Below are 26,915 nucleotides of genomic sequence, written 5' to 3' on the forward strand. Positions count from 1 at the left end.
ATGAAAAGCCAAGCTCTCACCCCATTCTTGCTCGCTGGCTCCCTCGTCGTGGCTTTCCTCGCCACATGCCAGGCCGGCAGCATAGCCGTCTACTGGGGCCAGAACGACGGCGAGGCGTCGCTGGCCGAGACGTGCGCGTCCGGAAACTACGAGTTTGTCATCCTTGCTTTCCTTCCCAAGTTCGGCAAGGGCCAGACGCCGGAGCTAAACCTTGCCAGCCACTGCGACCCCTCGTCAGGTGGCTGCAGAAGCCAGAGCAAAGATATCCAGTCGTGCCAGCGCAGCGGCGTCAAGGTCCTGCTCTCCATCGGCGGCGGCGACGGGACACTACAAGAATGGTGCTAGACGCCGACGGCCAAACTGTACGCCGACGGCTTTTTATCGGGGCCGTCGGCGTACGGCCTCGCCGGGGCAGCTCAGGAAGCCGACCGTCGGCGTACACATACCGTCGGCGTAGAGGAGGCTACGCCGAGGGCAGCCGTCGGCGTCACCTTGGCCCTCGGCGTAGCACCGGCATCGCCTCTGGCCCAGTCCGCGCCGTCGTCGCCCGCTCACGGCGTCAGTCAGACGCCGACGGCCACCCTCGGCATAGGGCATGGACACCCTATGCCGACGGCCACCCTCGGCATATAGGATTTTTTTTATTTTTTTCCCTCTCTCATATTACTTTATAATATGTTTCTATTATTTATTTACTAGTATGAATTATGTAAAAAATGGTTCTATTTTTTAAGAATTCGTAGATGGCATATGTAGGTCCCATGGGTGACGCTCTTCGCAGACGGGTCAACCGGAGCCACTAGGCCCAACATTTGCTATCGATGTACATATGGTTAGATCCGCGGGGTCCCCGCCCTACGGTTTCCCGAACCCTAACCCTAACCATAACTGTAACCCTAACTCTAACCCTAACTCTAACCCTAACCGTAACCCTAACTCTAGCCCTAACCCTAACCCTAGGGTTTCCACATACATTGCTAACTCTAACCCTAACCCTAATCCTAACTCTAACCCTAACCCTAGGGTTTCCACATACATTGCTAACCCTAACTATAACCCTAACAGATCACTTGGTAAAACCCTAACCCTAGGGGTCCCGCCCTAGGGTTTCCCAAGAAACAGATCACCGGAGCGTCAGAATTGTTGGAAAACTTGCTTCTGCCCCTAACATACATGTACAAGTGTGATGTAAGGTTTGGCTAACCTTGGATGTACCCGGCGTTGACGATTTCCGCATAATGGGCTACCAGTTGGTAAAATCCAGGATCTGTATGTGGAAACCCCCGCCATGGCTCGAACGGAGCCTATTTTATGGTAAAGTATGCCCAACCTATGGTTTCCATGTACATATGTCCTAAACAAAGCAAAATAAATAAAAAAAGTCCACTGGTAAACCCTCGCACGGAGAAAGCTATAGGGGTAGATGTGCGGGGTCCCCGCCCTAGGGTTTTCCAAGTTACAGATCACCGGAGGGTCGGAATCGCTGGAAAACTTGTGTGTGCCCACATGGCATGCACAAAAGTGATTTAAGATGGTTTTATATCCAAGGATACCCCCCAAGGTGTGTCCGGCTTCTCGGACAGGGGGTTCCTACACTTAGGCAGATTCTGGATGTATAGGGGGGAACTCCCTCGGAGGTGAACTGGAGAGAAAAGTGATACATTTAAGAACTTAAGACCCAGACACGATACAAAACACTTAAATAACTAGACCCACACACATACCAAAGCGCTTAAAGTACTAGACCCACACACGAACTGAAACACTTAAAGAACTACACCCACACACAGGAACCAACACACTTAAAGAACTACACCCACACAGGAACCAAAACACTTAAAGAATGCGCGCTCTGCCTCGACGGCTCCGGGATGGTCTCTGCGCCACTGTGCCATGAACTGCTCGTCCGCCTCGGTGGTATCAATCCGCCGCTGGCCAGACCTGTACCGCCGCGCTTCACCCTGTGAGCGAAGTAGCGGCTCAGTAGAGAGACTCTGAGCTTCCGTCAGAGACCTGACCTCCGGGAAGTTCATTTCGTGGCGCGGCCGGCCAAACCTCCAAGCCGCAACGTCGTATGCGCGGGCAGCAGCCTCCTTCGTGTAGAAGGTGCCGAGCCACACACGCGTACCACCGGCGGTGATTTCAGCCGCGAAATGTCCCGCAGGCCGCAGGCGAACGCCGATGAAGCCCGTGTTGCTACGGCGACGAGGAGCCATCTCAGCGGCAGCTCAGCTCAGAGGATTTTGTGGTGCTGTTGGATGAGAGAAGTGATGAGGGGAGAAATGTTGCTGGTGCTGTTAGTGGAGAAGACATGGCTATATATAGGCCGACGAGGGGCTGAAACGGCGGGAAAACTTGGCGGGAGAGAATGGGCGGGAAAGGGTGGGCGGGAAAACTTGGCGGGAGAGAATGAGCGGGAAAGGGTGGGCGGGAAAACTTGGCGGGAAATCATGGCGGGAAAAAAGGGCGGGGGAGAAGCAGCGGGAAAGGGTGAGCGGGAAAAAAGGGCGGGAGAGAAGTAGCAGGGCGGAGGGAATGGCCCCAAAACTTGTGTGTGTCCACATGGAATGCACAAAAGTGATTTGAGATGGTTTTATATCCAAGGCTACCCCCCCAGGTGTTTCCGGCTTCTCGGACGGGGGGTTCCTACACTTAGGCGGTCTCGCATGTATAGGGGGGAACTCCCTCGGAGTTGAACCGGAGAGAAACTTGAGATCATATGGGATGATCCTTGTTTCCACATGTACCTATGACCTAACCAAGCTCAAATGGAGGCATATGCCCACCGGGGGAGCCCCGATGGGATGCAGTCAAAGGGGTAGACCGCGCAGTCAACAGAACTAGGGTTTCATCGGAAATCGAGCATCGGATCTAGGGAATGGCCCCAAAACTTGTGTGTGTCCACATGGAATGCACAAAAGTGATTTGATATGGTTTTATATCCAAGGCTACCCCCCCAGGTGTTTCCGGCTTCTCGGACAGGGGGTTCCTACACTTAGGCAGATTCTGCATGTATAGGGGGGAACTCCCTCGGAGTTGAACCGTAGAGAAACTTGAGATCATATGGGATGATCATTGTTTCCACATGTACCTATGACCTAACCAAGCTCAAATGGAGGCATATGCCCACCGGGGGACCCCCGATGGGATGCAGTCAAAGGGGTAGACCGCGCGGTCAACAGAACTAGGGTTTCGTCGGAAATCGAGCATCAGATGTAGGGAATGGCCCCAAAACTTGTGTGTGTCCACATGGAATGCACAAAAGTGATTTGAGATGGTTTTATATCCAAGGCTACCCCCCCAGGTGTTTCCGGCTTCTCGGACAGGGGGTTCCTACACTTAGGCAGATTCTGCATGTATAGGGGGGAACTCCCTCGGAGTTGAACCGGAGAGAAACTTGAGATCATATGGGATGATCCTTGTTTCCACATGTACCTATGACCTAACCAAGCTCAAATGGAGGCATATGCCCACCGGGGGAGCCCCGATGGGATGCAGTCAAAGGGGTAGACCGCGCCGTCAACAGAACTAGGGTTTCATCGGAAATCGAGCATCAGATCTAGGGAATGGCCCCAAAACTTGTGTGTGTCCACATGGAATGCACAAAAGTGATTTGAGATGGTTTTATATCCAAGGCTACCCCCCAGGTGTTTCCGGCTTCTCGGACAGGGGGTTCCTACACTTAGGCAGATTCTGCATGTATAGGGGGGAACTCCCTCGGAGTTGAACCGGAGAGAAACTTGAGATCATATGGGATGATCCTTGTTTCCACATGTACCTATGACCTAACCAAGCTCAAATGGAGGCATATGCCCACCGGGGGAGCCCCGATGGGATGCAGTCAAAGGGGTAGACCGCGCGGTCAACAGAACTAGGGTTTCGTCGGAAATCGAGCATCAGATGTAGGGAATGGCCCCAAAACTTGTGTGTGTCCACATGGAATGCACAAAAGTGATTTGAGATGGTTTTATATCCAAGGCTACCCCCCCAGGTGTGTCCGGCTTCTCGGACAGGGGGTTCCTACACTTAGGCAGATTCTGCATGTATAGGGGGGAACTCCCTCGGAGTTGAACCGGAGAGAAACTTGAGATCATATGGGATGATCCTTGTTTCCACATGTACCTATGACCTAACCAAGCTCAAATGGAGGCATATGCCCACCGGGGGAGCCCCGATGGGATGCAGTCAAAGGGGTAGACCGCGCGGTCAATAGAACTAGGGTTTCGTCGGAAATCGAGCATCAGATGTAGGGAATGGACCCAAAACTTGTGTGTGTCCACATGGAATGCACAAAAGTGATTTGAGATGGTTTTATATCCAAGGCTACCCCCCAGGTGTTTCCGGCTTCTCGGACAGGGGGTTCCTACACTTAGGCAGATTCTGCATGTATAGGGGGGAACTCCCTCGGAGTTGAACCGGAGAGAAACTTGAGATCATATGGGATGATCCTTGTTTCCACATGTACCTATGACCTAACCAAGCTCAAATGGAGGCATATGCCCACCGGGGGAGCCCCGATGGGATGCAGTCAAAGGGGTAGACTGCGCGGTCAACAGAACTAGGGTTTCATCGGAAATCGAGCATCGGATCTAGGGAATGGCCCCAAAACTTGTGTGTGTCCACATGGAATGCACAAAAGTGATTTGAGATGGTTCTATATCCAAGGCTACCCCCCCCAGGTGTGTCCGGCTTCTCGGACAGGGGGTTCCTACACTTAGGCAGATTCTGCATGTATAGGGGGGAACTCCCTCGGAGTTGAACCGGAGTGAAACTTGGGATCATATGGGATGATCCTTGTTTCCACATGTACTTATGACCTAACCAAGCTCAAATGGAGGCATATGCCCACCGGGGGACCCCCGATGGGATGCAGTCAAAGGGGTAGACCGCGCGGTCAACAGAACTAGGGTTTCATCGGAAATCGAGCATCGGATCTAGGGAATGGCCCCAAAACTTGTGTGTGTCCACATGGAATGCACAAAAGTGATTTGAGATGGTTCTATATCGAAGGCTACCCCCCCAGGTGTGTCCGGCTTCTCGGACAGGGGGTTCCTACACTTAGGCAGATTCTGCATGTATAGGGGGGAACTCCCTCGGAGTTGAACCGGAGAGAAACTTGGGATCATATGGGATGATCCTTGTTTCCACATGTACCTATGACCTAACCAAGCTCAAATGGAGGCATATGCCCACCGGGGGACCCCCGATGGGATGCAGTCAAAGGGGTAGATCTGCGGGGCTCCCAGATTAGGGTTTCTTCTACTAGAGGGAATATTGAGGTAAGATAGGGTAATTATTGGTACTACATGTTTCGATGACCTAACACAACACAAAGTAAGAGAAAAGTCCATGGTTCAACTGTTATCGGAGGCCGGTCAAAGGGGTAGATCTGCGGGGCTCCCGGATTAGGGTTTCGTCTACCGGAGGGAATAGTGATGTAAGATAGGGTAATTATTGGTACTACATGTTCTGATGACCTAACACAACACAAAGTAAGAGTAAAGTCCATGGTTCAACTGTTATCGGAGGCCGGTCAAAGGGGTAGATCTGCGGGTCTCCCGAATTAGGGTTTCGTCTACCGGAGGGAATATTAAGTTAAAAAATTATGCGCATAGTTTGGGAATGTAGAAGATTAAAACAAATTTGCATGGCCATATATAATTTAATAAATATAATTGACATTAAGAAAATTTAAAAATAAAATAAATTGAAAAAATAAAAAAAGGGCCTATGCCGAGGGCGGCCGTCGGCATAGCCGTGGCCCTCGGCATAGGGGGGCGGCATAGGGTTAGGGCGTGGTCGAGCCGGACCACCCCTTTCTCCTTCCCCCGAGCCCCTTTCTCCTTCCCCCAATCTGCCCGAGCCGCCCCGCCGCCCACGCGCCGCCACCTGCCGCCCCGCCGCCCATGCGCCGCCACACTGCCGCCCCGCCGCCCACGCGCCGCCACTGCCGCCCCGCCGCCCACGCGCCGCCACCTGTCGCCCCGCCGCCCACGCGCCGCCACCTGCCTCCCCGCCGCCCCTTGCTCGCCCGCCGTCGTCGTCCCTGCTCGCGCCGCCCCGGCCTCCCCTGCCGTGCGCCGCCCTGGTCCACCACGCGCCCTCACCTCCTTCCCCCACCCGCGCCCGAGCCTCCTCCCCCCACCCGCGCCGCCCTGCCTCCCCGCAGCAGCCGCCCCCTGCCTCCTCCGCCACCCGCAGCAGCCTTCCCCACCCGCCGCTCGCCGTTCGCCGCCCTGCCTCCTCCGCCAACCGCAGCAGCCCTCTGCCTCCCCCCACCCGCGCCGCCCTGCCTCTCCGGTAATTTTTTTTTTCCATTTTTTAACTTCTATTTCTATTAATGTAGAGTATTTAGAAATACAAATACAGATATTAGAATTTGTTCATAGGAATGGAGTTGAAAATGTAAATAAACATGGAAATGTGAAATGGATAATAATTTGATGTTTTATTCAATGGAAATAGGTGCCGTCGTGACCGCCGTGTCGTCATGTCCGCGCCGTCGTGATCGTCGTGTCCGTGTCGTCATGTCCGCGCCGTCGGGACCGTCGTATCCGCGCAGTCGTGATCGTCGTGTCCACACCGTCGTGACCGCCTCGTCGACTACGGCCTCTACCGCCAAGGGTGAGCTAAAACATCGCCTCCCCTTCTCCGCATTTTCTTATGTCACTAGATTCATTTTCCAAGTCCAGTTGCGTAACCTAGGTGTCACTTCCCGTCCGCGAGCGTTACGCGGATAAATATGCATTAGTGGTCCGCATATTTTGAACCGTAACGCTTGCGGCATTTACGGGACAGTCGGCGGATGCGTAGTTGTCTACGTTTTCCATGTTCTACTCCGGTCCGAGTCAGGATTTCGGCGGCGCCTCCCCGTTGTTCTCCGGATGCACATCCTCTCGGTTTTTTGCCGAGACGTGTATCGGGAGAGCAGCGGGGAGGTGCTGCCGAAATTCTGACTTGGACCGGGGTAGAGCATGGAGAACGTAGCCAACTACGGATCCGGCGGCTGCTAGGAGCCCACCTAGTAGAGATGTAGGTTGATGCATGCGTTTCGCCTGGTAAAATAAATAAAAATATGATGCATTTAATTTCCTATTTGATATAAATGCTATGTCTGTGGTTTGGCTCCCAATAAAGCAGAGGATGGCTGATAATGGATGGATGTACAATGAGCGTGTTAGTGCGACTGAGAAAACAGATGAGTGGACAAGGAAGACCCATTTTCTAGTGAATGAGTTAGCGCGTGGTACAAAGGGGCTGGTTCGGGCACTTTGCCCCTGTGTTCGCTGCGTGAAGCGTCAACGTCGTGGGAAGGATGAAATGTATAGACACCTTCTGCAATATGGGTATATGCATGGGTACGTCACGGAAATCGACTTTGATGAGCGCGAACGTGACAGAGGTGAGGTGATGCGGCAGCGGCTCAATGGCAATGCGTACGATGGAATTAGAGACATTCTAGATGATCTCGTCCATGCCGATGTCCCGGATTCGCCACCTCCAGAACCGGAGGCGCCGCCAGAACCGGAGGCGCCGCCAGAACCGGAGGAACCAGAGCCAACCGCGAAGGCCTTCTATGATATGATTGCCTCGGCTAAGAGGCCTCTGTACGAGGGCGCCGCGATTTCTCAGCTCGATGCCATCTCCCAATGTCTAGCCGACAAGACCCGGTACAACACCACCCGTGAGGGCTTTGAAGCAAGTCTGAAAACAACTGGTAACATCTTGCCCAAAGATCATTGTCTGCCTCAAAGCCTGCACGCGACGAGGAGAATGATGAAGGACCTCAACATGGATTATCAAAGGATAGACTGTTGTCCGAAAGGCTGTGTTCTATTTTGGAGACAGTATGCGAAGGACAAGTACTGTCCCATCTGTAAGCAGTCTAGGTATGAAGAGGTAACGGGAAAGGATGGTCAGGTGAGGCAGTCAAGCACCGCAAAGTCGATTCTTCGATATCTCCCATTCATAAAAAGAATCCAGCGGCTTTACATGCATGAGGAGACAGCCAAACAGATGACGTGGCACAAGTATGGGAAGAGATTCGTGGACGAAAACAAGAAGTTGAAGATGGGACATCCATCCGATGGTACGGCATGGAAGAACTTCGATACAAAACACCCGCTTAAGGCAGTCGAGGCTCGGAATGTCAGAATTGCGATAGCAACAGATGGCTTCAATCCATATGGTATGTCCAATGCCAATTACAGTTGCTGGCCCGTGTTTGTTATTCCTCTCAATCTCCCTCCCGGAGTCCTAATGTCGAGGAAGACCATGTTTCTGTCGCTGATCATTCCAGGCCCTCATTACCCGGGGAGGGTGAAGGTGCGCCGAAGCCCTTGAAGCTTCGTGGAGAAGCTAGAGTCCCCGATGCGAGGAAGGAGCCGAAGACCCATGATGACAAGGCCCTTATCATTCCTTCGAGCGATGAGTAAGTGTACTACTTCAGAAATTTCGAACATGTATTTTCATCTTGGGCATAATAAACAATTTGGCATGTGTACTAATGTGTGATTTATTTGCAGCAACTGGACATGGGATGCCAAGCCCCCCCGCATGCCTAACAGCTTGCTTGGGGCTCTGATTAAGAAGTTCTGGCCCGGCAGATACACTCCCCTTAGCACGGTCCCCGGTGGCCCGACGAAGCTAGCCACTACTTGGGCGGACTATGAGGATGCCCCTGCCGTAGGCTTCGCGACAGCTGCTGAGGCTGTGACCACCAAGTTCTGGGTAAGGCATATATTTCTCGAGCACCGTTCATAGTTGATGACCCTAATGTGCTAACTCATGACTTTCACAACTGATTTATGCATGATTGAAGTGCTTCTATCGTGTGGACCCGGAGCATGACACGCAGGCGCGTCTCACTTTGCGTGGCGCTTGCGAGAGGTTGACACCGCAGCAGTGGTACAACCAAAAGTTCACCAGCGCTAGTGCCTTCTGGGCTAATAAGGGTAAGAGGGTCAAGAAGGAGTACTATGTTGGTAACGAGCCTACGGAGGAATGGGCAATGACCATTGAGGAGTACATGTCGGTGAGTAAAATGTCAATGAGATTCTACATTGCTGCTAAGTTTTCATTGAATTATCTTGAGCTGAGTATTGCGTTTTCAGGTTTGCCCCAAGTGGGCCGAGCAGCATAGGGAGGCATGGGAGGAGCTGATTAGGGCGAGGTGGCTCAGGCAGGACGAGGAGTTTGCAGCCGTGTCGAGGCGTAACATGGAGAACCGAGGCACCGGTGGCACCCACTGCGCGGGAAACCGCGACTACACCCGCTTCAAGGGGAAAAGGTATGTATATACATGGAACGACCTTCATTCATTTCCCGCCATGTCTCATTTGTGGTACGCTTAACTTTTCTTTTCGCGATGCAGGTGGCCGAGGCACCACCTGGGGTGGTGCTTCATGATGCCCAGATATATGACATGATGCGGACGAAGCAGAAGCCCAATCCCGCATTGCCTCAGCCACAGTACTACGGCAATGCCAAGGCCGCCAAGGAGGACTACTGCGACATGGTCAAGTCTCGTCACCCCGAGGTGGATGACCCCTTGAGCATTCCGGTCGACGAGGAGTCGTTGGTCCTATCGGGGCACGGGCGTCCGCATGGCCGTTTCCCCTTTCTGAATAAGGCGGTCAAGCCTACCCACTCCACGAGCTACACGCGTCTCAAGCATACCCTCACCGCCGACAGCCCCCAGCCTCGTCCACGGCCTGCTCGTCCACCCGCCTACAATGTAAGTTTTCCTCATTTTCATCCTCTTTCCGGTTTTCCTTCCTACATGGCTAAGTGTTTACGAGATTCATTGTTTCTGAAATTGTAGCCTGACTTCAAGGCGGCCTTCGAAGCCTGCAATGAAGCGTATCAGCAGGCCGCTGCCCAGTGGAATAGGCAGAATACGGCCTATATGTCGTATATATCAGTAAGTCTGAATCTTTCTTCTCGCGCAAGTAGATGACAAGTCTCAGTTTGATGCTTTATTTCTGCAAAGCCTAACTTGTAACCTATCTTGCAGGAAATGATGATCTCTATGTCTACTGGTACACCGCCACCGGCTCGAGTTACCGTGGCGGGGGACATGCCTATCATGCCATCGAAGGCAGCTTTCGCTGCGACTTACTACGGATCCACACCAGAGGTAAGTTCTTTGCCAAACCGGTAGTTACCACTTTCCTTTGCCTCGCAAGTTGCTAACATGTAGGGAACACGTAGGGAACGGGATGGTCCGGGAACCAGGCATCGCCGGGTGGGCGCGAGGTCACACCGGTTCATGAAGGTGGTCGGTCTCCTGGGCGTTCTGCTGGTGCCTCTCCGTCGACTACTCCTGGGACTACTCCCGGTGCCTCTCCGTCGACTTCTCCTGGGCGTGCTACCGGTCCTTCTCCAGGTGGTTCTTCTGCAGCTTCTACCGGAGCGCACCCCCGGGCTGCTCGTTTCGCCAACGATGTGGGCGGACACATTGATACGTCCCCGACGTATCCATAATTTCTGTCGTTCCATGCTTGTTTTATGACAATACTTACATGTTTTGCTTGCACTTTATAATGTTTTTATGCGTTTTCCGGAACTAACCTATTAACGAGATGCCACAGTGCCAGTTCCTGTTTTCTGTTGTTTTTGGTTCCAGAAAGGCTGTTCGGGCAATATTCTCGGAATTGGACGAAATCAACGCCAAACTTCCTATTTTTCCCGGAAGGCTCCAGAACACCGAAGAAGAGTCGGAGAGGGGCCAGGGGGCCACCACACCACATGGCGGCGCGGGCCAGACCCTGGCCGCGCCGGCCTAGGGTGTGGCGCCCCCAGGTGCCCCCCTGCGCTGCCTCTTCGCCTATAAAACCCCTTTCGACCTAAAAACGCAGTACCAATTGACGAAACTCCAGAAAGACTCCAGGGGCACCGCCGCCATCGCGAAACTCCAATTCGGGGGACAGAACTCTATTTCGGCACCCTGCCGGGACGGGGAATTGCCCCCGGAGCCATCTCCACCGCCGTCTTCACCGCCATCTTCACCGCCATCGCTGCCTCCATGATGAGGAGGGAGTAATCCATCCCCGAGGCTGAGGGCTTCGCTGTAGCTATGTGGTTCATCTCTCTCCCATGTACCTCAATACAATAATCTCATGAGCTTCTTTACATGATTGAGATTCATATGAGTTTTGTATCACTACTATCTATGTGCTACTCTAGCAAAGTTATTAAAGTAGTTCTATTCCTCCTGCACGTGTGTAAAGGTGACAGTGTGTGCACCGTGTTAGTACTTGGTTTATGCTATGATCATGATCTCTTGTAGATTGCGAAGTTAACTATTGCTATGATAATATTGATGTGATCTATTCCTCCTACATATGCATGAAGGTGACAGTGTGCATGCTATGCTAGTACTTGGTTTAGTCTTTTGATCTATCTTACACTAAAGGTTACTAAAATATGAGCATTATTGTGGAGCTTGTTAACTCCGGCATTGAGGGTTCGTGTAATCCTACGCAATGTGTTCATCATCCAACAAAAGTGTAGAGTATGCATTTATCTATTCTGTTATGTGATCAATGTTGAGAGTGTCCACTAGTGAAAGTGTAATCCCTAGGCCTTGTTCCTAAATACTGCTATCGCTGCTTGTTTACTGTTTTACTGCGTTACTACTGCTGCAATATTACCACCATCAACTACACGCCAGCAAGCTATTTTCTGGCACTGTTGCTACTGCTCATACTTATTTATACCACCTGTATTTCACTATCTCTTCACCGAACTAGTGCACCTATTTGGTGTGTTGGGGACACAAGAGACTTCTTGCTTTGTGGTTGCAGGGTTGCATGAGAGGGATATCTTTGACCTCTTCCTCCCTGAGTTCGATAAACCTTGGGTGATCCACTTAAGGGAAAACTTGCTGCTGTTCTACAAACCTCTGCTCTTGGAGGCCCAACACTGCCTCTGAAAGGAGGGGGAACGTAGACATCAAGCACTTTTCTGGCGCCGTTGCCGGGGAGGAAAGGTAAAAGGCACTCATACTTCGGTCCCAGGTTAAGTACTTTTCTGGCGCCATTGTGTGTGTGCTCGAAGCTATTTCCTTTAGATCCTGCAATTGCAACTTTTTGTTTCTTGTTTTACACTAGTTAGGCATAATGGAAAACAACAACAAAATTGGTGAGCTTTTTAATCTTTTTCCTGATTTAGAATTGTTTGATGCGAAAATTAAAAAACCTATGGAACCTTATTTGCATGCTAGTAGTGATGTTATTAGTATGAATGCAATTACTGCTAATACTATGGATAAGTCTAAGCTTGGGGAAGCTAGTTTATATAAGAATAATCTTTTTTGCTCCTCAGCTTTGGAAGAAATATTTTGCTCTGATAATGCTTTTTCTCCCATATGCAATAACTCTAATGATGCTTCTGATATTTTAAATCCACCCGCCGAAAGTATTCCGTATAAAATACCTATGAAAATTATTGAACGTGTTATGGACAACCACTATAAAGGGGATGGAACTGTCCATCCTAGAGATCATTTACTGTTTTTGCACGAATTATGCGGGTTATTCAAGTGTGCAGGTATCTCTATGGATGAAGTGAGGAAGAAGCTATTCTCTGTTTATTGTCCGGTAAAGCGGCGCATTGGTATAAATTGTTGGAGAATAGACATTCTCTTGGTTGGGAGGAAATTGCATCTCTCTTTTATTCTAAATTTTATCCTCCTCATGAAGTGCATATTGATAGGAATTATATTTATAACTTTTATCCTCGTGATGGAGAGAGTATTTCTCAAGCGTGGGGGAGATTGAAATCACTAATGCTCAAATGTCCCATTCATGAGCTCCCCCGTAATGTTATTGTTAATAATTTTTATGCGAGACTTTCAGGACAACACAAGGACTATCTGGACGCGTGTTCGGAGGGATCTTTCACAAGCAAGGAGGTTGAAGCTAGGTGGGATCTTCTTGATCGGATTAAGGAGAACGCTGAAGGATGGGAGAACAATGAAGGTAAAGAGTCAGGTATAAATTATGATTATGAATGCATTGAAGCTTTTATGGATACCGATAAATTTCGAAATATGAGTGCTACTTATGGTCTTGACTCTCAAGTTGCTGTAAATCTTTATAAAGCCTTTGCTTCTCATTTTGAATTGCCTAAAAAGAATTTTGATAAGTATCATGAACCTTTTAAAGAGGCTGATACGTCTCCAACGTATCGATAATTTCTTATGTTCCATGCCACATTATTGATGTTATCTACATGTTTTATGCACACTTTATGTCATATTCGTGCATTTTCTGGAACTAACCTATTAACAAGATGCCGAAGTGCCAGTTGCTGTTTTCTGCTGTTTTTGGTTTCAGAAATCCTAGTAACGAAATATTCTCGGAATTGGACGAAATCAAAGCCCAGGGGCCTATTTTCTCACGAAGCTTCCAGAAGTCCGAAGGAGAGACGAAGAGGGGCCACGGAGGGGCCACACCATAGGGCGGCGCGGCCCCCCCCTTGGCCGCGCGGCCCTGTGGTGTGGGGCCCCCGTGCCGCCTCTTGACCTACCCTTCCGCCTACAAATAGCCCCCGTGACGAAACCCCCAGTACCGAGAGCCACGATACGGAAAACCTTACTGAGACGCCGCCGCCGCCGATCCCATCTCGGGGGATCCAGGAGATCGCCTCCGGCACCCTGCCGGAGAGGGGATTCATCTCCCGGAGGACTCTACACCGCCATGGTCGCCTCCGGAGTGATGTGTGAGTAGTCTACCCCTGGACTATGGGTCCATAGCAGTAGCTAGATGGTTGTCTTCTCCCCATTGTGCTATCATTGTCGGATCTTGTGAGATGCCTAACATGATCAAGATCATCTATCTGTAATTCTATATGTTGCGTTTGTTGGGATCCGATGAATAGAGAATACTTGTTATGTTGATTATCAAAGTTATATCTACGTGTTGTTTATGATCTTGCATGCTTTCCGTTACTAGTAGATGCTCTGGCCAAGTAGATGCTTGTAACTCCAAGAGGGAGTACTTATGCTCGATAGTGGGTTCATGCCTGCATTGACACCTGGGACAGTGACAGAAAGTTCTAAGGTTGTGTTGTGCTGTTGCCACTAGGGATAAAACATTAGTGCTATGTTCAAGGATGTAGTCACTAGTTACATTACGCGCCATACTTAATGCAATTGTCTGTTGTTAGCAACTTAATACTGGAGGTGGTTCGGATGATAACCTGAAGGTGGACTTTTTAAGCATAGATGCAGTTGGATGACGGTCTATGTACTTTGTCGTAATGCCCAATTAAATCTCACTATACTCATCATGATATGTATGTGCATGGTCATGCTCTCTTTATTTGTCAATTGCCCAACTGTAATTTGTTCACCCAACATGCTGTTTGTCTTATGGGAGAGACACCTCTAGTGAACTGTGGACCCCGGTCCAATTCTCTTTACTGAAATACAATCTACTGCAATACTTGTTCTACTGTTTTCTGCAAACAATCATCTTCCACACAATACGGTTAATCCTTTGCTACAGCAAGCCGGTGAGATTGACAACCTCACTGTTTCGTTGGGGCAAAGTACTTTGGTTGTGTTGTGCAGGTTCCACGTTGGCGCCGGAATCTCTGGTGTTGCGCCGCACTACATCTCGCCGCCATGAACCTTCAACGTGCTTCTTGACTCCTACTGGTCCGATTAAACCTTGGTTTCTTACTGAGGGAAAATTGTCGCTGTGCGCATCACACCTTCCTCTTGGGGTTCCCAACGGACGTGCCAACCACACGCATCAAGCAAATTTCTGGCGCCGTTGCCGGGGAGATCAAGACACGCTGCAAGGGGAGTCTCCACTTCTCAATCTCTTTACTTTGTTTTTGTCTTGCTTAGTTTTATTTACTACTTTGTTTGCTGCACTAAATCAAAATACAAAAAAATTAGTTGCTAGTTTTACTTTATTTGCTATCTTGTTTGCTATGTCAAAAACACAAAAAAAAAATTAGTTTACTTGCATTTACTTTACTTTATTCATCATGTTTCCTTTAAATTTTACCACAAAAGACATACCGGTAGGACGTGGGTCTATAGTTGGGAGAAATAATATAGAAGAATTCTTCAACCATGTTAGTACTATTGAAAATTTTGAAGATAGACACTTGGTAGACCTTGCGCCTACTTATGAAATTGCTGCTGCACATTTAGTTCGCCTGTTGGAAACTAAATTTGTTAATCTTAATCCTATAATCCAACACATGTTTCTTACACTTGGTGTTATGGAAGAAGGGGAAAAGAAAGATTTTGTTTTAGAAACCCTTCTTAGAGAATTTGGTGGTCTAGCAAGAGAAGCTAGAAAGGTGTTTGCTAAATTTAATATGCTTGGTTCTCCTACTAATTTTGTTAGTCTCCTTGAAAAGATGGATATGGATAGAATAAGATACACTAATAATATTGATGATGGAGGGGAGATCAAAGTACCAATACCATGTAAGCTCCTAGCTATGAATGATGCACTAGAAAATAACTATGCTTGGCTTGTTCCTGAAAATTTGTTTGATGAGAATAGCACGCCTAAGACTAATGAAAAGGAAGATGCTAAAACTTATGTATCTAATATACTATGCCTGGTTGAGAAAAGCCCACACCCCGCTGTAGAAGTACCATCTCTCGATAATACTTGATACACACTTTCTGCGCCTAGCTGAAAGGCGTTAAAGAAAAGCGCTTATGGGAGACAACCCATGTTTTTACCTACAGTACTTTGTTTTTATTTTGTGTCTTGGAAGTTGTTTACTACTGTAGCAACCTCTCCTTATCTTAGTTTTGTGTTTTGTTGTGCCAAGTTAAGCCGTTGATAGAAAAGTAAGTACTAGATTTGGATTACTGCGCAGTTCCAGATTTCTTTGCTGTCACGAATCTGGGCCAAATCCCTCTGTAGGTAACTCAGAAAATTATGCCAATTTACGTGAGTGATCCTCAGATATGTACGCAACTTTCATTCAATTTGAGCATTTTCATTTGAGCAAGTCTGGTGCCATTTTAAAATTCGTCCATACGAACTGTTCTGTTTTGACAGATTCTGCCTTTTATTTCGCATTGCCTCTTTCGCTATGTTGGATGAATTTCTTTGATCCATTAATGTCCAGTAGCATTATGCAATGTCCAGAAGTGTTAAGAATGATTGTGTCACCTCTGAATATGTTAATTTATATTGTGCACTAACCCTCTAATGAGTTGTTTCGAGTTTGGTGTGGAGGAAATTTTCAAGGATCAAGAGAGGAGTATGATGCAACATGATCAAGGAGAGTGAAAGCTCTAAGCTTGGGGATGCCCCGGTGGTTCACCCCTGCATATATCAAGAAGACTCAAGCGTCTAAGCTTGGGGATGCCCAAGGCATCCCCTTCTTCATCGACAACATTATCAGGTTCCTCCCCTGAAACTATATTTTTATTCCATCACATCTTATGTGCTTTTTCTTGGAGCGTCGGTTTGTTTTTGTTTTTGTTTTGTTTGAATAAAATGGATCCTAGCATTCACTTTATGGGAGAGAGACACGCTCCGCTGTAGCATATGGACAAGTATGTCCTTGGTTTCTACTCATAGTATTCATGGCGAAGTTTCTCCTTCGTTAAATTGTTATATGGTTGGAATTGGAAAATGATACATGTAGTAATTGCTGTAAATGTCTTGGGTAATGTGATACTTGGGAATTGTTGTGCTCATGATTAAGCTCTTGCATCATATGCTTTGCACCTATTAATGAAGAAATACATAGAGCATGCTTAAATTTGGTTTGCATATTTGGTTTCTCTAAGGTCTAGATAATTTCTAGTATTGAGTTTGAACAACAAGGAAGACGGTGTAGAGTCTTATAATGTTTTCAATATGTCTTTTATGTGAGTTTTGCTGCACCGGTTCATCCTTGTGTTTGTTTCAAATAAGCCTTGCTAGCCTAAACCTTGTATCGAGAGGGAATACTTCTCACGCATCCAAAATACTTGAGCCAACCACTATGCCATTTGTGTCCACCATACCTACCTACTACATGGTATTTCTCCGCCATTCCAAAGTAAATTGCTTGAGTGCTACCTTTAAAATTCCATTCTTCACCTTTGCAATATATAGCTCATGGGACAAATAGCTTAAAAACTATTGTGGTATTGAATATGTAATTATGCACTTTATCTCTTATTAAGTTGCTTGTTGTGCGATAACCATGTTTACTGGGGACGCCATCAACTATTCATTGTTGAATATCATGTGAGTTGCTATGCATGTCCGTCTTGTTTGAAGTAAGAGCGATCTACCACCTTATGGTTGGAGCATGCATATGTTAGAGAAGAACATTGGGCCGCTAACTAAAGCCATGATCCATGGTAGAAGTTTCAGTTTTGGACAACAATCCTCAAATCTCAAATGAGAAAATTATTAATTGTTGTTACATGCTTATGCATAAAAGAGGAGTCCATTATCTGTTGTCTATGTTGTCCCGGTATGGATGTCTAAGTTGAAGAATAATCAATAGCGAGAAATCCAATGCGAGCTTTCTCCTTAGACCTTTGTACAGGCGACATAGAGGTACCCCTTTGTGACACTTGGTAAAAACAATGCATTGTGATGATCCGGTAGTCCAAGCTAATTAGGACAAGGTGCGGACACTATTAGTATACTATGCATGAGACTTGCAACTTATAAGATATAATTTACATGATGCATATGCTTTATTACTACCGTTGACAAAATTGTTTCATGTTTTCAAAATCAAAGCTCTAGCACAAATATAGCAATCGATGCTTTTCCTCTATGGAGGACCATTCTTTTACTTTCAATGTTGAGTCAGTTCACCTATTTCTCTCCACCTCAAGAAGCAAACACTTGTGTGAACTGTGCATTGATTCCTACATACTTGCTTATTGCACTTATTATATTACTCTATGTTGACAATATCCATGAGATATACATGTTACAAGTTGAAAGCAACCGCTGAAACTTAATCTTCTTTTGTGTTGCTTCAATGCTTTTACTTTGAATTATTGCTTTATGAGTTAACTCTTATGCAAGACTTATTGATGCTTGTCTTGAAGTGCTATTCATGAAAAGTCTTTGCTTTATGATTCACTTGTTTACTCATGTCATATACATTGTTTTGATCGCTGCATTCACTACATATGCTTTACAAATAGTATGATCAAGATTATGATGGCATGTCACTCCAGAAATTATCTGTGTTATCGTTTTACCTGCTCGGGACGAGCAGAACTAAGCTTGGGGAATGCTGATACGTCTCCAACGTATCGATAATTTCTTATGATCCATGCCACATTATTGATGTTATCTACATGTTTTATGCACACTTTATGTCATATTCGTGCATTTTCTGGAACTAACCTATTAACAAGATGCCGAAGTGCCAGTTGCTGTTTTCTGCTGTTTTTGGTTTCAGAAATCCTAGTAACGAAATATTCTCGGAATTGGACGAAATCAAAGCCCAGGGGCCTATTTTCTCACGAAGCTTCCAGAAGTCCGAAGGAGAGACGAAGAGGGGCCACGGAGGGGCCACACCATAGGGCGGCGCGGCCCCCCCTTGGCCACGCGGCCCTGTGGTGTGGGGCCCCCGTGCCGCCTCTTGACCCACCCTTCCGCCTACAAATAGCCCCCGTGACGAAACCCCCAGTACCGAGAGCCACGATACGGAAAACCTTACTGAGACGCCGCCGCCGCCGATCCCATCTCGGGGGATCCAGGAGATCGCCTCCGGCACCCTGCCGGAGAGGGGATTCATCTCCCGGAGGACTCTACACCGCCATGGTCGCCTCCGGAGTGATATGTGAGTAGTCTACCCCTGGACTATGGGTCCATAGCAGTAGCTAGATGGTTGTCTTCTCCCCATTGTGCTATCATTGTCGGATCTTGTGAGCTGCCTAACATGATCAAGATCATCTATCTGTAATTCTATATGTTGCGTTTGTTGGGATCCGATGAATAGAGAATACTTGTTATGTTGATTATCAAAGTTATATCTACGTGTTGTTTATGATCTTGCATGCTTTCCGTTACTAGTAGATGCTCTGGCCAAGTAGATGCTTGTAACTCCAAGAGGGAGTACTTATGCTCGATAGTGGGTTCATGCCTGCATTGACACCTGGGACAGTGATAGAAAGTTCTAAGGTTGTGTTGTGCTGTTGCCACTGGGATAAAACATTAGTGCTATGTTCAAGGATGTAGTCACTAGTTACATTACGCGCCATACTTAATGCAATTGTCTGTTGTTAGCAACTTAATACTGGAGGGGGTTCGGATGATAACCTGAAGGTGGACTTTTTAGGCATAGATGCAGTTGGATGACGGTCTATGTACTTTGTCGTAATGCCCAATTAAATCTCACTATACTCATCATGATATGTATGTGCATGGTCATGCTCTCTTTATTTGTCAATTGCCCAACTGTAATTTGTTCACCCAACATGCTATTTGTCTTATGGGAGAGACACCTCTAGTGAACTGTGGACCCCGGTCCAATTCTCTTTACTGAAATACAATCTACTGCAATACTTGTTCTACTGTTTTCTGCAAACAATCATCTTCCACACAATACGGTTAATCCTTTGTTACAGCAAGCCGGTGAGATTGACAACCTCACTGTTTCGTTGGGGCAAAGTACTTTGGTTGTGTTGTGCAGGTTCCACGTTGGCGCCGGAATCTCTGGTGTTGCGCCGCACTACATCTCGCCGCCATCAACCTTCAACGTGCTTCTTGACTCCTACTGGTCCGATTAAACCTTGGCTTCTTACTGAGGGAAACTTGCCGCTGTGCGCATCACACCTTCCTCTTGGGGTTCCCAACGGACGTGCCAACCACACGCATCAGAGGCTTGCATGAAGAATCAAATTATTGTTAATTATTGCAATAAGCATGCTCAAACTCCTAAGAATGCTATTTCTTATAAGCATGTTAATTTTTGTGGACTGCATAGACCTTGTGGAATTAATCAAGTCAAAGATGAATATTGCATCCATCATATTAATGAAAAAACTAGAAAGTGGTTTAGGGCTCTAGATGATCTTGGTAAAAAAGTTTGTGCCCTCTATCCTTTTATTTGTGAAGTTTGCCATGAAGTGGGTCATTTTAATTTTCAATGCTCCTCCAATGATAATTTGAACCCAATGAGTGCTGCAAATTTGTATTGTGATGATGAAATTACTCCTAATCAGCATGATGAACTTACTTTATTTTTGGGGTGTGAAGAACTGTCGAGAAAAATCTCTTTGTTACCTATGAGTGATCTTGATATTGATGATGTCCTGCATGGGTGTTTTTCTTATTGCATTGATAATAGCCATACAAATACTTACATACAAAATATTTTAGAAGATGACACCTTGCCAAGATATGATAGGACCGCTGTGTGTTTTCAACTAATTAATGAAAAGGAGGGATCCTCCCAAGTTTCTTCTATTGTTTCTGAAAGTAAATCAGGTTATGCGGACAAGCTACCCTTCAAGCCTCTTCCTCCTAAAGAAGGGAACGAGGAAAAGGAGGAGGAGAAGAAGAAGAAGGGAACGAAGAAGAAGAAGAAGAAGAAGAAGAATAAGGGGAATAAAAAGAAAGAGGTAACAGCATAGCCCCGCGTATATGAGATAACGATAGGTAACCGTAAGTATGTTGCTCCTGATGATTATTGTGATAATGAATCTGAGTACGATGATCTTCCTATACCCTTTACCCATATTAGTGATCATGATTTGGAAGAGCACACTAACTTTGATGTTGGAAATCTCTTTGGTACTGATTATGAAAGTAATGATGATAGCATTATTCATGTCCCCTCAAACGATGATATTGAAAGCTCTAAGCTTGGGGATGTTGTGCTCGAAGATCCTATACTTGAGACCTCTACTTTTAGTGAAAATGATGATATCACATATTCTGGTCTAGATAATCGCTATAGAGATGGATATGACACATGTTACAATTATCCTTATGAAACTTGTCATAGTTATGATAGGCTTACCAAAAACAATTCCCTTAATATGCAACTTGTTTACCATGTTCAAATTCTTGATAATAATCCTGCTCCAATTACTATTTATGAAAAGAACTCTCCTTATGCCAAAATTAATGATACTTCTATGCATATGAACCATGATAAGAATGTTTTAAGTGATGGGTATATTGTGGATTTCATCAATGATGCTACTGAAAGTTATTATGAGAGAGGGAAATATGGTTATATGCATCTTAATAATATTAAGTTTCCACTCTTTATGTTGAGAATCTTGAAGTTACTCGTGTTTTATCCTCTTATGCTTGTCACTTTGTTCTTCATGAATTCATTTGTGTACAAGATTCCTCTTCATAGGAAGCATGTTAGACTTAAATTTGTTTTGAATTTGCCTCTTGAAGCTCTCTTTTGCTTCAAATACTATTTCCCGCGAATGGATTATTAAAACTGCTGAGCCCATCTTAATGGCTATAAAGAAAGAACTTCTTGGGAGATAACCCATGTGTTATTTTGCTACAGTACTTTGTTTTATATTTGTGTCTTGGAAGTTGTTTACTACTGTAGCAACCTCTCCTTATCTTAGTTTTGTGTTTTGTTGTGCCAAGTAAAGTCTTTGATAGTAAAGTCAATACTAGATTTGGATTACTGCGCAGAAACTGTTTTCTTGCTGTCACGAATCTGGGCCTAATTCTCTGCAGGTAACTCAGAAAATTATGTCCATTTACGTGAGTGATCCTTAGATATGTACGCAACTTTCATTCAATTTGGGCATTTTCATCTGAGCAAGTCTGGTGCCATTTTAAAATTCGTCTTTACGGACTGTTCTGTTTTGACAGATTCTGCCTTTTATTTCGCATTGCCTCTTTTGCTATGTTGGATGAATTTCTTTGTTCCATTACCTTCCAGTAGCTTTGAGCAATGTCCAGAAGTGTTAAGAATGATTGTGTCACCTCTGAACATGTGAGTTTTTGATTATGCACTAACCCTCTAATGAGTTTGTTTCGAGTTTGGTGTGGAGGAAGTTTTCAAGGGTCAAGAGAGGAGGATGATATACTATGATCAAAAAGAGTGAAAGCTCTAAGCTTGGGGATGCCCCGGTGGTTCACCCCTGCATATTCTAAGAAGACTCAAGCGTCTAAGCTTGGGGATGCCCAAGGCATCCCCTTCTTCATCGACAACATTATCAGGTTCCTCCCCTGAAACTATATTTTTATTCCATCACATCTTATGTACTTTACTTGGAGCGTCTGTATGCTTTTATTTTTGTTTGTGTTTGAATAAATTGGATTACATCATGCTTGTGTGGGAGAGAGAGACACGCTCCGCTGTAGCATATGGACAAATATGTCCTTAGGCTTTACCCATAGTATTCATGGCGAAGTTTCTTCTTCGTTAAATTGTTATATGGTTGGAATTGGAAAATGATACATGTAGTAATTGCTATAAAAGTCTTGGGTAATGTGATAATTGGCAATTGTTGTGCTCATGATTAAGCTCTTGCATCATATGCTTTGCACCCATTAATGAAGAAATACATAGAGCATGCTATAATTTGGTTTGCATATTTGGTTTCTCTAAGGTCTAGATAATTTCTAGTATTGAGTTTGAACAACAAGGAAGACGGTGTGGAGTCTTATAATGTTTTCAATATGTCTTTTATATGAGTTTTGTTGCACCGGTTCATCCTTGTGTTTGTTTCAAATAAGCCTTGCTAGCCTAAACCTTGTATCGAGAGGGAATACTTCTCATGCATCCAAAATACTTGAGCCAACCACTATGCCATTTGTGTCCACCATACCTACCTACTACATGGTATTTCTCCGCCATTCCAAAGTAAATTGCTTGAGTGCTACCTTTAAATTCTATCATTCACCTTACAATATATAGCTCATGGGACAAATAGCTTAAAAACTATTGTGGTATTGAATATGTACTTATGCACTTTATCTCTTATTAAGTTGCTTGTTGTGCGATAACCATGTTTTCTGGGGACGCCATCAACTATTCATTGTTGAATTTCATGTGAGTTGCTATGCATGTTCGTCTTGTCTGAAGTAAGAGAGATCTACCACCTTATGGTTAAGCATGCATATTGTTAGAGAAGAACATTGGGCCGCTAACTAAAGCCATGATCCATGGTGGAAGTTTCAGTTTTGGACATATATCCTCAATCTCAAATGAGAAAATTATTAATTGTTGTTACATGCTTATGCATAAAAGAGGAGTCCATTATCTGTTGTCTATGTTGTCCCGGTATGGATGTCTAAGTTGAAGAATAATCAATAGCGAGAAATCCAATGCGAGCTTTCTCCTTAGACCTTTGTACAGGCGGCATAGAGGTACCCCATTGTGACACTTGGTCAAAACATGTGCATTGTGATGATCCGGTAGTCCAAGCTAATTAGGACAAGGTGCGGGCACTATTAGTACACTATGCATGAGGCTTGCAACTTGTAAGATATAATTTACATGATACATATGCTTTATTACTACCGTTGACAAAATTGTTTCATGTTTTCAAAATCAAAGCTCTAGCACAAATATAGCAATCGATGCTTTTCCTCTATGAGGGCCATTCTTTTACTTTTATGTTGAGTCAGTTCACCTATTTCTCTCCACCTCAAGAAGCAAACACTTGTGTGAACTGTGCATTGATTCCTACATATTTGCATATTGCACTTATTATATTACTCTATGTTGACAATATCCATGAGATATACATGTTACAAGTTGAAAGCAACCGCTGAAACTTAATCTTCTTTTGTGTTGCTTCAACGCCTTTACTTTGAATTATTGCTTTATGAGTTAACTCTTATGCAAGACTTATTGATGCTTGTCTTGAAGTGCTATTCATGAAAAGTCTTTGCTATATGATTCACTTGTTTACTCATGTCATATACATTGTTTTGATCGCTGCATTCACTACATATGCTTTACAAATAGTATGATCAAGGTTATGTAAGTAGCATGTCACTACAGAAATTATTCTTTGTTATCGTTTTACCTGCTCGGGACGAGCAGAACTAAGCTTGGGGATGCTGATACGTCCCCGACGTATCCATAATTTCTGTCGTTCCATGCTTGTTTTATGACAATACTTACATGTTTTGCTTGCACTTTATAATGTTTTTATGCGTTTTCCGGAACTAACCTATTAACGAGATGCCACAGTGCCAGTTCCTGTTTTCTGTTGTTTTTGGTTCCAGAAAGGCTGTTCGGGCAATATTCTCGGAATTGGACGAAATCAACGCCAAACTTCCTATTTTTCCCGGAAGGCTCCAGAACACCGAAGAAGAGTCGGAGAGGGGCCAGGGGGCCACCACACCACATGGCGGCGCGGGCCAGACCCTGGCCGCGCCGGCCTAGGGTGTGGCGCCCCCAGGTGCCCCCCTGCGCCGCCTCTTCGCCTATAAAACCCCTTTCGACCTAAAAAACGCAGTACCAATTGACGAAACTCCAGAAAGACTCCAGGGGCGCCGCCGCCATCGCGAAACTCCAATTCGGGGGATAGAACTCTGTTTCGGCACCCTGCCGGGACGGGGAATTGCCCCCGGAGCCATCTCCACCGCCGTCTTCACCGCCATCTTCACCGCCATCGCTGCCTCCATGATGAGGAGGGAGTAATCCATCCCCGAGGCTGAGGGCTTCGCTGTAGCTATGTGGTTCATCTCTCTCCCATGTACCTCAATACAATAATCTCATGAGCTTCTTTACATGATTGAGATTCATATGAGTTTTGTATCACTACTATCTATGTGCTACTCTAGCAAAGTTATTAAAGTAGTTCTATTCCTCCTGCACGTGTGTAAAGGTGACAGTGTGTGCACCGTGTTAGTACTTGGTTTATGCTATGATCATGATCTCTTGTAGATTGCGAAGTTAACTATTGCTATGATAATATTGATGTGATCTATTCCTCCTACATATGCATGAAGGTGACAGTGTGCATGCTATGCTAGTACTTGGTTTAGTCTTTTGATCTATCTTACACTAAAGGTTACTAAAATATGAGCATTATTGTGGAGCTTGTTAACTCCGGCATTGAGGGTTCGTGTAATCCTACGCAATGTGTTCATCATCCAACAAAAGTGTAGAGTATGCATTTATCTATTCTGTTATGTGATCAATGTTGAGAGTGTCCACTAGTGAAAGTGTAATCCCTAGGCCTTGTTCCTAAATACTGCTATCGCTGCTTGTTTACTTGTTTCTTTGCGTTACTACTGCTGCAATATTACCACCATCAACTACACGCCAGCAAGCTATTTTCTGGCACCGTTGCTACTGCTCATACTTATTTATACCACCTGTATTTCACTATCTCTTCGCCGAACTAGTGCACCTATTTGGTGTGTTGGGGACACAAGAGACTTCTTGCTTTGTGGTTGCAGGGTTGCATGAGAGGGATATCTTTGACCTCTTCCTCCCTGAGTTCGATAAACCTTGGGTGATCCACTTAAGGGAAAACTTGCTGCTGTTCTACAAACCTCTGCTCTTGGAGGCCCAACACTGTCTACAGGAAAGGAGGGGGAACGTAGACATCACACACCCCGCCCGGGTCCTTCCTCCGCTAGTCGGCACCGGGCTTCTTGCTTGCCATCATTTGCTACCTACTACTATGTATTGGATGACATGGCACTCTCCTCTTGTATGCTATTACATGCACCATGTATGCTACTATGTGGATTTCATGCTATTTATGTGAATTATGGATGAATGTGGATGTATTTGTATGCTACGATGTGGATTTCATGCTATTTATGTGAATTATGGTGAATTTGGATGAATTTCGATGTATTTGGATGTATTGGACCTGCTGAACTGAATTTAGATGAATTGGAACCCAATTTAAAACGAAAAAACCAAATGGTAGGGCATACGCCGAGGGCAATGCCGTCGGCATAGGGCCCTGGCATGACCATATGGTCGAGCCTATGCCGAGGGCCTTGCCGTCGGCGTATGGCCTGGCCTGGCAGCCGCGCCCAGCGTGTGCTGCGCGTCCACTGCATGGGCCATGCAGACGCCGAGGGGATGGCCGTCGGACGCCGAACGTGGCAGCCTCGCGACGCGCCACGTCGCCCCACGGCCCCCAGATGGCGTGGCTACGCCGAGGGGAAAGCCGTCGGCGTCTGGATCACCTCCGTTAACGGCGACGGCGCGCCGTGGCCAGACGCCGACGGCAGCGACGCCGAGGGTCTTCTTCACCGTCGGCATAGAGCGAGGACGCCGACGGCTGCTTCTACGCCGAGGGCAGGCCGGGCTACGCCGAGGGACCTGGACGCCGACGAGGTACGCCGAGGGCTGCCGTCGGCGTAGCCTACGCTGAGGGCCAGGCGTGGCTACGCCGAGGGCAGCCGGCCGTCGGCGTAGAGCTCCATTCCTGTAGTGGGAGCTACGGCCTCTCGTCCCCTGGCGACGCCAGTCAGGTCGCCATGTACCTATGGAACAACTACCTGGGCGGCACGTCTTCCTCTCGCCCTTTGGGCGACGCCGTACTCGACGGCATCGACTTCGACATCGAGCTCGGCAGCGCCAAGTTCTGGAACAATCTCGCCACGGACCTGAAGAAGTTGGGCAAGACGGTGCTGCTGAGCGCTGCGCCGCAGTGCCCATTCCCCGACGAGTGGGATGGCGGCGCGATCAACACCGGGCTGTTCGACTTCGTGTGGGTGCAGTTCTATAATAACGAGGAGTGCCAGTTTAGCGCAGGTCGGAGTGCATTCCTTAACGCATGGAAGAAGTGGGAGTCGGTGCCGGCGGGGAAAATCTTCCTTGGACTACCGGCTTCCAAAGACGCTGCGGGGACGGGGTTCGTGCCCGCCCGCGAGCTCACCTCGCGTGTTCTGCCGCTGATCAAGGGCTCTCCCAAGTACGGTGGTGTCATGCTGTGGTCCAAGTTCTACGACGACCGCACGGGTTACAGCGACGCCATCAAGAGCCACGTCTGA

The 26,915-nt window shown here is 46.7% G+C and overlaps 2 protein-coding genes across 2 annotated transcripts; both read left to right on the plus strand.

Moving 5' to 3' along the window:
• Positions 1-26,915, plus strand: LOC127340007 (acidic endochitinase-like). Its single transcript, XM_051365791.2, has 2 exons — positions 1-338; positions 26,354-26,915. Exons 1-2 carry the CDS (start codon positions 1-3, stop codon positions 26,913-26,915), a joined length of 900 nt encoding a protein of 299 aa, XP_051221751.2.
• LOC139838690 (uncharacterized) lies at positions 5,907-9,142 on the plus strand. The gene is made up of 5 exons (XM_071828810.1): positions 5,907-6,300; positions 6,390-6,405; positions 8,300-8,431; positions 8,526-8,730; positions 8,822-9,142. Exons 1-5 carry the CDS (start codon positions 5,907-5,909, stop codon positions 9,140-9,142), a joined length of 1,068 nt encoding a protein of 355 aa, XP_071684911.1.

The sequence above is a fragment of the Lolium perenne genome, chromosome 3 (genome assembly GCF_019359855.2).
Source record: "Lolium perenne isolate Kyuss_39 chromosome 3, Kyuss_2.0, whole genome shotgun sequence".
In the NCBI taxonomy this organism is placed as follows: Eukaryota; Viridiplantae; Streptophyta; class Magnoliopsida; order Poales; family Poaceae; genus Lolium; species Lolium perenne.

Coding starts and splice junctions, on each gene's coding strand:
- LOC139838690 (XM_071828810.1), top strand. CDS start 5,907: ATGCGCCGCCACACTGCCGCCCCGCCGCCCACGCGCCGCCACTGCCGC. Junction 8,432..8,525: donor ATCATTCCTTCGAGCGATGA/GTAAGTGTACTA, acceptor ATTTATTTGCAG/CAACTGGACATGGGATGCCA. Junction 8,731..8,821: donor CTGTGACCACCAAGTTCTGG/GTAAGGCATATA, acceptor GCATGATTGAAG/TGCTTCTATCGTGTGGACCC.
- LOC127340007 (XM_051365791.2), top strand. CDS start 1: ATGAAAAGCCAAGCTCTCACCCCATTCTTGCTCGCTGGCTCCCTCGTC. Junction 339..26,353: donor GACGGGACACTACAAGAATG/GTGCTAGACGCC, acceptor CCATTCCTGTAG/TGGGAGCTACGGCCTCTCGT.